Source organism: Cordyceps fumosorosea, assembly GCF_001636725.1.
Source record: "Cordyceps fumosorosea ARSEF 2679 chromosome Unknown scaffold_7, whole genome shotgun sequence".
Lineage (NCBI taxonomy): Eukaryota > Fungi > Ascomycota > Sordariomycetes > Hypocreales > Cordycipitaceae > Cordyceps > Cordyceps fumosorosea.
The window spans coordinates 683,369-696,312 of NW_017387307.1; the positions used below are offsets into that span (position 1 = coordinate 683,369).

At 52.7% G+C, this 12,944-nt stretch overlaps 3 protein-coding genes across 3 annotated transcripts; 1 reads left to right on the forward strand and 2 right to left on the reverse strand.

Annotated features, from left to right (window-relative positions):
- Window positions 1–571: 571 nt before the first annotated feature.
- Window positions 572–2,480, forward strand: ISF_03746 (phosphoglucomutase 2; the record flags this gene model as incomplete). Its single annotated transcript, XM_018847352.1, has 5 exons — window positions 572–624; window positions 694–791; window positions 852–1,055; window positions 1,116–2,129; window positions 2,188–2,480. 5 exons carry the CDS (start codon window positions 572–574, stop codon window positions 2,478–2,480), a joined length of 1,662 nt encoding a protein of 553 aa, XP_018705559.1.
- Window positions 2,481–3,005: 525 nt separating this feature from the next.
- ISF_03747 (hypothetical protein) lies at window positions 3,006–4,939 on the reverse strand (the record flags this gene model as incomplete). Its single annotated transcript, XM_018847353.1, has 9 exons — window positions 3,006–3,220; window positions 3,277–3,416; window positions 3,483–3,597; window positions 3,658–3,911; window positions 3,964–4,038; window positions 4,093–4,169; window positions 4,220–4,290; window positions 4,343–4,419; window positions 4,485–4,939. The coding sequence occupies 9 exons, from the start codon at window positions 4,937–4,939 to the stop codon at window positions 3,006–3,008; spliced, it is 1,479 nt and encodes a 492-aa protein (XP_018705560.1).
- Window positions 4,940–8,401: 3,462 nt separating this feature from the next.
- On the reverse strand, window positions 8,402–8,750 carry ISF_03748 (nucleosome binding protein; the record flags this gene model as incomplete). Its single annotated transcript, XM_018847354.1, has 2 exons — window positions 8,402–8,628; window positions 8,687–8,750. The coding sequence occupies 2 exons, from the start codon at window positions 8,748–8,750 to the stop codon at window positions 8,402–8,404; spliced, it is 291 nt and encodes a 96-aa protein (XP_018705561.1).
- Window positions 8,751–12,944: the final 4,194 nt, after the last annotated feature.

The window sequence follows — 12,944 nt, forward strand, 5'->3', positions numbered from 1 at the left end:
ATCGTTTGGATATAGATATACCCCGCCTCTTTCACACCGGCCCGATTGGGAGGGAGTAGAGCAGGACGAACCTCTTGGTGTTGCGCCACGTTTTCAGCGACATGCAGAATATCACGCAGTCTTTTATATAGCGAATCCTTCGACATGTGCAGCTTGACATCCCCAACAATTGACTGCAGTGATAAATAACCCTTTTGGTTCGTACCTTGCAACTGCATTCCTGCGGCTCTGCACTGCCAGTAACCGTCACCACGTGCACTGTGGCGGTGTACCACGAATCCCAGCAGCTGTACAGTGCGGATGTTGGGCTTCACCGCACGGCACTCCTGGCTCATTGCCCCTCCCCTCATGCATCCCACCAAATGCAACCCCACCATGGATGGGACGATTGACGAACAAGCTAATGATAGCTTCCCTTCCTTCTCCTCCTCATCGCTTTTTCTCTCAATCAACCTCCAAAGCTCCTCTCCTATTGTTTCCTCCCGTGAGTGTAGTCCCTCAATGCAGATTCCCTCTGCTCACTTGTTTACCAATTTTGCTCTGCTTAGCTGCTCAACTCTGCGATCTCGTCATGGACGTCAAGACTGTTGAGTTTACGCCGTTCCAGGACCAGAAGGCCGGCACGTAAGTGGCTTGCAACCAAGCTTTTGGGCACTCAACGGCCGTTTTCCCGCTGCTCTAACCCTTCCACAGCTCTGGTCTTCGCAAAAAAGTCACCACCTTCCAGCAGGTTCACTACAGCGAGTCCTTCGTCACCAGCATCCTTCTCTCCATACCCGAAGGTGTTGAGGGTAAGAGTTACCAGAAATCTGCCAATACTTGACCGGAGCTAACTTGGCGTCCCCTCTCAGGGTCTTTCCTCGTCATCGGCGGTGATGGTCGCTACTGGAACCCCGAGGTGATTCAGCTGATTGCCAAGATTGGTGCCGCCTACGGTGTCAAGAAGCTCCTCATCGGCCAGAATGGTATTCTATCTACCCCGGCTGCTAGCCATGTCATCCGCCTTCGCAAGGCTACCGGCGGTATTCTTCTGACTGCCAGTCACAACCCTGGTGGTAAGTACAAGCTTCGAAATCGCTCTTTCATACATTTGCTAACCAATTGGCGCCGCACAGGTCCCAAGGAGGACTTTGGTATCAAGTACAACCTGGCCAACGGTGGCCCCGCCCCCGAGTCCGTGACGAACAAAATCTTCGAGACCTCCAAGTCTTTGACCTCGTACAAGCTCGCCTCGATCCCCGACGTTGACATTACCACCGTTGGCACCAAGACATACGGCTCCCTCGAGGTGGAGATCATTGACAGCACCGCTGACTACGTCGCCATGCTCAAGGAAATCTTCGACTTTGATACCATCAAGAAGTTCTTTGCCTCTCACCCAGACTTTAAGGTTCTCTTTGACGGCCTCCACGGCGTCACCGGTCCCTACGGAGCCGCCATCTTCGAAAAGGAGCTCAGTCTCACCGGCGCCACCCAGAACTGCGTCCCCAGCCCCGACTTCAACGGCGGCCACCCCGACCCCAATCTGGTCTACGCCCACTCCCTCGTCGAAGTTGTCGACAAGCACAACATTCCCTTTGGCGCCGCCTCCGACGGCGACGGCGACCGTAACATGATCTACGGCGCCAACGCCTTCGTCTCGCCCGGCGACTCTCTCGCCATCATCGCCCACCACGCCAAACTCATCCCCTACTTCCAGCGCAACGGCGTCAACGGCCTCGCCCGCTCCATGCCTACCTCGGGCGCCGTCGACCTCGTCGCCAAGGCGCAGGGGCTTGACTGCTACGAGGTCCCCACTGGCTGGAAGTTTTTCTGTGCCCTCTTCGATGCCAAGAAGTTGTCCATTTGCGGCGAGGAGAGCTTCGGTACTGGTAGCGACCACATTCGCGAAAAGGACGGCCTCTGGGCCGTCGTCGCCTGGCTCAACATCATCGCCGCCCTCGGCGTCCAGAACCCCGGGTCCACTCCGTCCATCAAGCAGATTCAGAAGGACTTTTGGGGGCAATATGGCCGCACCTTCTTCACGCGCTACGACTACGAGAATGTCGACTCTGACGGCGCCAACAAGGTTGTTGGCGAGCTCAAGGCTCTCGTGGCGAAGCCCGACATTGTCGGTAGCAAGATTGGTGGTACGTCTCAGTACTACTTACCCATTTTGAAAAACACAAATATGCTAACTGTAAAAAGACCGGACCGTGACCGCGGCTGGCAACTTCTCCTACACTGACCTCGACGGCTCCGTCTCGTCCAACCAGGGCCTCTACGCCAGCTTCTCCTCCGGCAGCCGCATCGTCGTTCGCCTCTCGGGCACCGGCTCCTCCGGCGCCACCATCCGCCTCTACCTCGAGCAGCACAGCAGCGACCCCGCCACGTACGACTTGGACGCCCAGGACTTCCTCAAGTCTGAGGTGCAGTTTGCCACCGAGCTGCTCAAGTTCAAGGAGCACGTCGGCCGCGACCAGCCTGACGTACGCACTTAAAAGTACGTGCCAAGAGGAGAAGGGTTTTCTGTCACGAGGACCAGGGTCCTATATGATGGAGACATGTGTTTATGAGCAAAATTTACTTTTAGCCACGATTAAAAAATGATTATTGTGTGCAAGATGCTACGTTTCCGTCGTTGGTACAGAGTACCTCACTCTGTATCTGCTTTGCACTTATTAATACTGAGAAACGCTTACAGAGCCAATCATTCTTGCAAGTCGTAAGTCGTCAAATTCGTAAGTATCTTGTATATAGAATGGAGAGAAAAGATGCGCTGAGATGATGATCCGGGGTATAGCTATTCATAAAAACCGGCTGCCTCCGCTTTCCAAAAGAAAAAAGATGTATCCAAACTTACTCAACTTTTTTGTACGTTCCCCCCTCCAAAGAAAAACTGTCAGTGAATTTTCAGACGCCTTCCGTGTGCGTATTCTACTTATGTAGATCTTCACGATCACCGCCTTCTGGAATTCCTTCGCATCGCTTCAAAAGACTCATCAAGCAGATATTTCAAGTTGTGATTATCTTTCGTCCTTGTCAGCACTAAAGACGGACAAATGAGGAGCGTTTTGCTGTTCAAACTTACCACGGCCGCGCACGAAATGGATTTCGAAGTGCCGTATATCGTGTCTAGGCGTGGTGTAGCGATCGCCAAACGTATAAACAGCCGCGTGGTGAATGATGAGCGTGTTGTCGCCGATACATTCCAGCCGCGGCTTCGTCTTCCGGTCGGAGACTTGATTGCATGAATATTTTAGACCCATTTTCACATGAACATGGGAAAAAACTTACAGAAAACCGTCCAAGCAGGAGCATGTGCCTGAAGTCGTTCGCCCTTAGCGACGCAGGCATAGAGGCGCTTAGTGGCGGTCATATTATCCCGATAGATGTGCAGTTTGTGTAGAACGCCACCGTCCGTAATGACCATAGGTCTGCAGATTGGAAAGGCATGTTAGTTCGGTAGAGGTAGGCACCTTTGGTTTTGCAGGTTTACATACTGGTTCAAGATCTTGGTGTCGTCTCGAAAACGAGACTCCTCGTGGGTTATAGCTCGGGCCAAGAGGCTAGTCTGAGCCTTGAGAGCGAGGAGAGCGCACTGGGTGACAACAAGCTCTGAAAAATCACCATTGTGAGTTTCAACTAGCTAGATTTCGGGCCAAGGGGGGAGCATACCTTCAAACGTGTCGAAATGCAGCACAGCCAGGTAAACGAAGCAGTTTTCACGAAAACTCCATCTCCAAAGATGCAGCGTTGTCTTGTCACGCTCGATGCGAATGTCGTTTAGCTGTCGGCATTGGTAGGATGGAGTTCGACTGTGCTTATCCATAGTCCTCAAAAGAAGATATGGCAATTTATCAGTATGGTTGATAAAAACTGTCAAGCAGATGCCATCATTCTTGAAGCTATCGTTGTCGTTCCGGAAGGTCCTATATGGAGTTAGCAGCCGAAGCAGAAATTGTCAGAAGAAAAGCTTCGCACCTTTGGAATATTAGATTGGATTTCTCCGCAATAGCCGTCTCATTCCAGTGAAATCCCTCGCCAATTATCTCCGAGCTATCAGGGTTAGTTGTGGGCGCCTCATGACAGAAAAAGCACACGTCGACCTACAAGCACTGCGTTTCAAATTTTGTCATAGTTTTGGGCCGACGATCCATAATTTTGATAGCCCAATGTTGGGTAGCGGACTAGGAGACGTTAGTTTGGTTATGAGGAGCAAAAATGGTGGAAAACGTACATCTGCTCGAACTCGCGCGGCTGGCAGGTGGTTGAAGGGCACAAAGACGGTTTGAAGGTTTTTGGGGGGCCCTTCGGAGCAGAGGTTAGCGATGGGGGAGAGAGATCTTAGATATGTACCTACTTATTCCATCATCATCTCTCAAGTCCATGATTTGAACGCGGATGTCCTCTGCCCTTTTCCATTCAAAGCTGGGAGCTCTGGAGGAGAGCAGGTTTGGTTAATGTGGTGTTGTGGATGGTGGGCGCGACTGCGGACAACGTACCGTATTATGGCGAAGAACAAGACGTTGAAGAAATCGTGATAGAGCTTAAGTCGATCCCAAAGCTCCACGCCGGGCCGGTCGCCGCCAGACATGACAAAAAGGAGGTGGTCCCAGCCTGCGTTGTCAAAGTACCGACGAGAAAGGCAATACTTCATGATTGTGAGGAGCCTATCGAGCGTCGCAGAGATGGAGGGCACTACCATGTCGAGATGGTTGAGGTAGCCATGGATAGACCGGATGTTCAGCGGAAAGAGGTCGGCAAAAGAGAGCATGGCTAAACGCAGCGCCTCCAACATGTCGATGAGCCTCTGGGGGCCATTGCCCGTGGGACGGGATACGACGGCCCTGAAGCTTCTTACGAGCCGCTCAGCGGCCACGCACTTTTTCGACTCTGAGAAGAGGGCCATGAGCAGCGTTGTATCCATGCCAGGGTTATAAGGCATGCCTTCCGGCATGTTGACGACTTCGATCCTCATACGATGCGAGACACACCAGCGTTGGGCAAGCAGATGAGAAATCGAGCAGGCTTATCTTGGAGTCCAATTGCGAGTTTCGTTGCAATGTCAGAAAAGTTGCAGGGAATTTGAGCTGTCTCTTTCAGGTGCGGGAATGCAGTCTTCTGCCCCGACACGACATGACGCTGTGTAATGTAGCCCGTGGATGGTGCGAGGCCTGCTGCTGTGCAAAGGTATGAGGTGGTGGGTAGGTAGGTAGGTAACCAGCTACCCGTTTCCCGTAATGGTTGCGGAAGCGAGGATGAGCAGGAGATCGTGGCGTAGGGGGCAGGCGAGCGACCAGAAGACAGATATTCAAATCTGTTTGTTTCCAGGGACAGTCTTTCGACTGCCAATGGACAATGGCCGTCGTGAAGAGCAAGAAGGGGAGATGGGGAAAAAGATCAAACGCAGGGCTGGGAGAAAAAAGTGTATACAAGACAAGGTTACCTGTATGTAGGTTGGAGGGTTGCAGGTAAAGGTAGGTACTTAGGTAGATGAATAGAGGCTAGCCTTGAAAAAGCAACGAATCAGGCGGACGTTGGCAGCAGCCCCACGAACACGTTCTGGCCCTGTCCTTGAATAATTGAGCAAACGGCTGGACGAGGGTAAAGGGAAGAAATCAAGGGTAGCAAAAAAAAAGGGGAAGAAGAAAGGAAGAAAGAAAAAAGGCATGAAGCGAGGGAGTGCGTGATCCAGTCTTGATATGTCTGCCGTCGAGACCAAGCACCACCCGAGCGACAACAATGGAGGGGGTCTCACTCAGGAAAGGACTTGCAGCTGTATATGTGTATATGCAAGGCCAACAAACAAGAACCACACCGCCCGCTATGGCGCTGGTCAAAGTGAAGAATGATTCGACGATTATCCGGGGTGGGGGGACGAAGAGGGGACGGTAGGCGACGGGCCCGGGCCGGGAGGAGGGGGAGGGGGGGCGGAGGGAGGCCAAGAGGCGTTATGTACATCGATGTGTTGGAGGAAAGTGGCGGCGGAACCAAACCGACCAGAACAATGAAGCAAGACGAAGCAAAAAAGAAGAAAAAAAGGAATTCAAAAAAGGCATTATGAGCCAAAGTTGAGCAGCTAGCCTGTTTTTGTCAGACTTTTTTTACTTTCCTTGTGGCACTGGGTAACTTAGGTACCTATGTATGTACATACATATGTACATACATACATACATACATACATGCATACATAGGTATGTACTTGCGAACCACCACAGTGGGACTCTGGCGGCTGCAAGCTGCACCACGGGATGGATAGTGGTGGTTACTTGTACCTACTGTATGCCGCCAGGGAGGGTTGAAACCAAATGACCTCAAATAGGAATTGATACTCCGTTTATCTGTCATTTTTCTCAAGAAATGTGCAAACCCTTTTCCCTGCAGCACTGTATCGGGAGGCCTGTTCCAACATGCTCGGAGCAGCACACTATCAAGGGTAACAACACGTTCCTTCATGCTGTCAGCCTTCCCCGGGCCGCAGACGATGTTCGTGGCTGCAGACGAGCCCAACCGCTTCTCCAAGACGGCTTCGACAAAACGGACCTATCAGCGTTCCGGTCGTCATGTTCGTCTCAAGTCAACGAGGGCACATACCAGGGGCCATCATGGATCCAAGTCAGCTTCTGGGCCTCGTTTCAGAACCTCGGCGCGTACATCTATCCTCGCGACTGCCGTCGTCTTCTTCCCAACGGCGGTTCTCAGTCGATACTACTCTATCTTGTCCGTATGTGGTGTGATCACGTCGATGCCCGACCAAATGCATCCAAGACACACAAAATAAAGACCATCCACCATGCATACCTTCTCTCGTCATGCGTGGCGGTCATTTGCTTTGCCAGCGTTTTTTTTGTGAGCAGGCTGCATTAGGGCGGTGGGATGCGCGGACAATACATCAAGTACGTACAAGAGCCCGCCCACGGCCACTCAGATCGAGAGCAGGGGTGGCGGGAAGCGAGGGTGGGTAGACAGTCATTGCTTGCAGTAGTTATGTCCATTTTTACTTTTGTTTCCTTTTCTTTCTTTCCTATTCAATTTTCCACCCTTTAGAACGTATTTCTCTCATTGGTCTGGCTCGTCTACGATGGCGCCAGATTGGTGGACCACGGCTATCAAAAAAGGCGTCCACGTCTCCAGAATCAAGGCGTCCACACCTGCAAAATTGGCTGTTTCGCAAACCGCTTTGCTTCGCCTAGAAAGGAAAAACACCTGAAATCATGCCATGTGGTAAGCTAGCGATAATCAGAACCATTGATCCTCCAGCGATCATAGGGGCGCCAACTTCGGTTCTGCCGCAATAATGATTTGCATGATGACCTCAGCCACAACCGGTGCCTTGCACCGCCTCAGAGCCTCGTGTGGCTACGACCCCCAAGGCTAACAGTCAGCCGCCTCAACCTTGGCAAACAGCAAGATCGCTACAACAACCACAACAGCAGCAATAACGATGTAGCGAAAGCGACCCTATCGCGGCGCACCAGCGACACTAGCATGTTCAACTTGATGAGAATTGAAGGCCGTAGAACCCCGAGCGCTTGCATCGCCCCTCAAATGCCAACCGCCCTGGAAGCCACACACACCTAACCAGACTGTCGGGAGCATTCGAAACGCCGCCGATGTCAACCCATCAAGGAGATGTCGAAGGTGCAGGCCCCGCTGAGATGGAGAGGGAGGGGGGCGAAGCGACGAGAGACAGCCCAGTACCGTCATCGATGTAAGCGCCGCGCTCGTCGGTGACCCTCTTTCGCAGCCGCTCGGAAGGGCCGCCCGCCCACGCGCAACGGGCTTGCCCCTTGCATTGGTGCCGTTTCTCTTTTCGCCACTGGTTCGTGGGAGCGTATGCCCTGTTGTTAGCACAATTCAATGGGGACAAGGGGGTGGCGGCGGCGGCCTGGCCGGCGACCAAGAGCGGCCTGTGAAGGAGGCCTAGCGGCATGATGGTGATGCTGGCGCATCAGGTGAGCTTTGCCACGGAAATGGTATTATTAGACTCGAGACGAGACCAGCATGCTTGACGAGCATCACGTTGCTAGCTACTTTGGCATTGGCTTGACTTGACGAGACTGTCAAGCACCACAGGCTGATAGACTCTGGTGCAACAGGCCCATTCCAATGGCAGGTGCGCTACCCACACCGGTCTAGCTCTCTAAGCACAGAAAAATGAGAAACAAGCAGATTGAAGATGTTGGTACAAGTTTCATTCATAGTCTCATTGCGATATTATAGTGATTGGCCCTTTGACAGACCTTCTGTCACGACATAAAAGCGAAGAGACCCAGTCCGTGGGGTTCCGGTAAGATATCAAAAGCAACCAAAAATACAGTCCTTCCCGTTGCGGTCATACAACACCTCCCTTCCCAAATACAAAGGAAATGAATAACAAGAAACCGGTGTGGCTAGAGATTACAAAGGCGCGTATATTTTAAGCCGAGTTGTAGGCAGCCTTCTCATCTTCGTAGCGCTTCTTATCGGCGGCAGCCTTGGCCTCATAGGGGGCACGCTGCTTCTCGGAGAGGGCCTTCCAGCGCTCACCGAGGATCTTGCCGACCTGTCCAAACGTCACGTCAGGGTTCTCCTCACGGACGTTCTCGCGCTGCTCGTTGGCAAAGAACATGTAGGCAGAGAGGCCACGCTTGGGGGCGTTGGGGTCTGTGGCGGTTAGCATCAAGGATCAATGCACATCATGGAGCATTCAGTGATGACTTACCCTTCTTGGCGCGCTTCTTCTCGACGCGAGCTCCACGCTTAGGGGCAGCAGCGGCCTTGGGCATATTTGCGGTCTGAAGAAATTGTTAGGATCGCGAACAGTAGAGAAACGTAGGCGCAATCATGTATGAGAAGCAGATGTGGTGTGGAAGATCAATGGTACTGGGCACAGTCGACACTTGCAAACGCCGAGTATAGGACAAGCAAAGTGACGCGTTGGCCGGGTGGCTGCCTGGTGGCGCCTTTGCAGCGAGGTACGCGCGAACAGCTGGGAAAAATGCAGGGTGACGAGTTGAGACGACGTGACTGCGGTGCTGGCCAAGTGGGCGCGGTGCAGAACGCGATGCGATTGCATAGGTAGGATGGTTGGGAAGAGGGTAAATTGGATAGAGTGAGGCCAGAGGAAGGGTGAATTGGGTGAGACATACGTTTGAGGGGTTTTTGGAAGGAAAGTTCAAGTTGTGAAAAGACGTGAGAATTGCACTGTGAGAATCGCGTGTTAGTGAGGAATCGGTTGGCGCAGACGCTAAGCGTAGTCGTGAGGCGCGGGTGTAAGTTGAGGCAACAGAGCAAGCGACACGAGATGATGAAGCGCGACCGACGATGACAAGCAGCTAGTCGTGTGTGTTTTGATGAAAAACAAGGCGACTGTGATGCAAAAAAATCGATGGGTGCGCAAAATAATCGCGGTGCGGTCGCAAAACAAATGTTGCCGTGGCTGGAGCCGTCGCCCATGGGTGCGCGCAAAGCATAGTAGAGGGGACTCACCAAAATGCGTGCGGTGTTGTGAGTGTATGTGTGTTGCGAAGTTACGCGGGGAGCAGATTTGTATGGGAAATTTGTATGGGAGAGGGAGAGGAAGTGGGAGAGAGGGCGGGCAGCCTTTTTACTATGGGGGAGTGATTGAGCGCGAGGAACGCGGGCGCGGGCAGGGAAGGGAAGGGAAGGGAAGCAGGCCTGGGCTGGGCTGGGCTTGGGAGGGGAGGGAGGGGGGGTCTCTCCTCTCTCTCATTTCTTGGGGGGTCAAATTTGGAGGGAGAGAGGAGAGGAAAGGAGCAGGAAGGAGGGGAGGGGCCGGCGCTGCCACGCTACAGTCCTGGCTGGCACACCCAAAGGGCCAAAGTGGCCCAGGGAACGGAGCTACTGCCGCAGAGTGCAAGGTTCTGAGGTGCAACTCGGAGCCGTTTGTACTGGTACCAGCCAGAGGGCACCACCACGCCGCACGCTATTTTACCTTACCTTTCCATACTGACACACACACGCATGCACGCGCACCACACACGTATTGGACACACACAAACACACACGCCTTTTGCTTGCAGTATTGCACGCCCCCTCTAACGCTTGGTCAATGCTAGTAAAGCAGTTATTTTGCAATTCCGTTGGTCTTATCTAGTCATCTAGATGAAGAATGCATTTGAGAACATGGCTCTCGCCCGATACTGACAAAAGGCGCTAGCATCGGCACTCACTGTTCCCTTGCATTTTAGTGGTTGCCAGCTGCCCGCCACCAGGCAGCTCTCACCAGTCAGCAAACGGCCTTTCCGTTGCCAACTGACAGCTGGCGCGTTTTGCCAGCTTCCGTTTGTACCTATCCATCACTCACTCACTGCCAGCTGCCAACTGACAAGTGCCAGTCGCTCGCTCGCTACCACTCGGCTTGTTACGTTTCCTCGCGAGTTTTTCCTTCTTGTTTTGACTCTCTGTTTTAAACAAACAAATGCAGTGGAAACACAGTATTGCTAACCCATGCAATACTGTCAATACACGGATACCCAAGACGCCTTTCCCACAGCACCTCAAACACACCTGCACCACATCTCACACCACATGCCCAGCAACCAAGCAGGCTCCTACTCCTGCGACTAGACGCTGAGTAGTCCCGTACCGTACCTACATACATACATAGGTACGTTGGCTGGCTGAGCCGGGTACATGCTCCTCGCCCTAAAATGCCGCAACCCACTAGGTACCATCTTGGTGGCCAACAAACCACGCCAGCCTTGACACGCTTGGACGGCCTGGCCCTTGTCGATTTGGTGAGGTACTGTACAGATACTTGCCCAGCAACCGACTCCGCTTGCAAAGCATGGTACATGCCGCCCCTTGATCTACTAATTTCGCACAGTGTACTTGCAGCCCACGCCTCTTTTCGCCGGCCACTGACCAACCACCGTCGGTACCGGGCAGAATGGAGCCATCACGCTGGTTTACCACTGCGACGAGCCCAGAGGTGTGTGCCTTTTCGTCCAGATACAATAAATGGATAGCAACAACAAACCCACTCAACGCCTATCACCGTCAGGAATTTACAGTGTTCTTTGTCCTGAAAATATCCATATCAACAATATCTTCGAAAAAAAAATTTAGCCCTTACCCAGGTGCTTACCCTCGCTGGGCGTTTGCGCGACCTCCCGCCAAACATTCGCGATTTCGCGATTTCGACATCATTGTTTTGCATACAGCCGTGCCACGCATCCATCTTCGCACAACGCAGCAGCAACATTTGTGTTGCCTCGTACAGCCGGCCACTCGCTGCCAATGTAGACCAGATGGCGATGCCACGTTCGCATCGAGTCCGCCCCACTAAGGCTCATTCCACTCAACATCAGTGTACAATAATCGCCATACGCACACCCGGGTCAGAGGCTCATCGGTCGGTATTTATTTATTACAGGATCACAGAGGTTCGCAACGGACATATTGACGGGTAGTCACTCCAACAACCGCCAGTCTGTCTCGTCGCTTCTTGCTGGTCAGTCTGATCGGGCAGATAGCGATCTCGACTTACACGGACCATGCCTGCATTGGACATCCTCCGGCACAGCCACGGGGTCTATCGACAGATGTGTTATACAGCAAATGAATTGCTTGTGATAACAACAGGAAACTTACTGGCGACCTCTGGTGCAATGCGGTGTTGGTCGCACAGACCGAGCCTGGGCTCTTCGCCTCGAGGTTATGGCAGAAGTAATGATATAATAAGAGAGACCCCACATGAGAGCCGAGCTTGCAGTTCCGGATCAGCTGTCGCCTCTACTTGTTTGATATGGAAGTCGGGGCCAGGCCGACTTCTTTCCCTCTATCTCAATTGACTGACTGGAGGTGTAGTCATTGTTGTCTGATAAAACAAATGCAGAAGTCAGAGGACTCCTAAGAAGCTAACCCGTCTACGGATGTAAGAAAGCACGGGGTCCAATGCCCCAAACATCGTACCAATCGCCAGGCCAATTGAGCTGCCGTCCTGCCTGAAAGTTCCTGCTGCTGTGCACAGCTTAGGTATGGATGCCTACTGACCAGATGACATTATTTACAGTATGCTCAGCATTACTGACAATCTGGCACGCAGGGAGAGACAGCTTCAGCCACATTCAAGCGAGGTGCAGCTTCCGCAGCCCGACTAGGCAAAGACCTACGGGCACGCCTATTTACATGGCAAATAGCCAGTGAGCTGGGACGGGAAGACGGGAAAAACGAGAAGACTGCAGGCACAGAACAGTGCACAAGGTGCTGGGTGCTGGCAAACTATCCCACAATGTGTGGCGCTCATCAAACACGCCGTCTCCTGCTCCTCCTCCTCCTCCTGTCCCAGGTCGCAGGCAAAAAGCAAGCTAAAAGCACAGGCAGAGCGGGGTACTTGCCCACTCGCATTCCCTCAAGTATCGTCATACGAATTTTCGAAGTACTGGTACTTGGGCCTTCGTACCTTGCCTTTTCCGTCTCCTCTCACTTCTGCCACTCCACTCCCCCCCTTCCTCTTTTTTTGCAGTGGTTTTTGCTGGCGCCTCTTGTTTTTATTACGCCCAAGTCGCGCCACACATAACTGGGCCTCCAAAACAAGCTGCCTTGGGTCAGATCACTCGCCTTCCCACCCTGCCTTTTTAAGCTCAGCGCTGCCCACTCGCTCTGGTCTGGCCTTGAGTTCGTATTGGGAAAGGAAGGCATGTTTTCAGTCATGCTAACCGCGCCAGTGACGCAGTAAGCCAGCCATTTGCTTGTATGAGAATACACCACGGTACCAAGACCAGAGACAGCGACGCAGCATCTTCCTTTCTCGGCCATGACTGTAGAATCCATATGTGCTGGACACCAGTTGCGTTGTCATACCTAGCTGCATACTCGCCTGCATAGTTCCTGTGCAGCTTTTCTGATATCAAACCACGTCAACTACTGTTGCTCCGCCTCGGCACTGTCTGTCAGCAAGGTCGCAGTGCAAGAGAGAGCCATGCCTACCTAGTTAAGAAGATGTTAGTCATTTG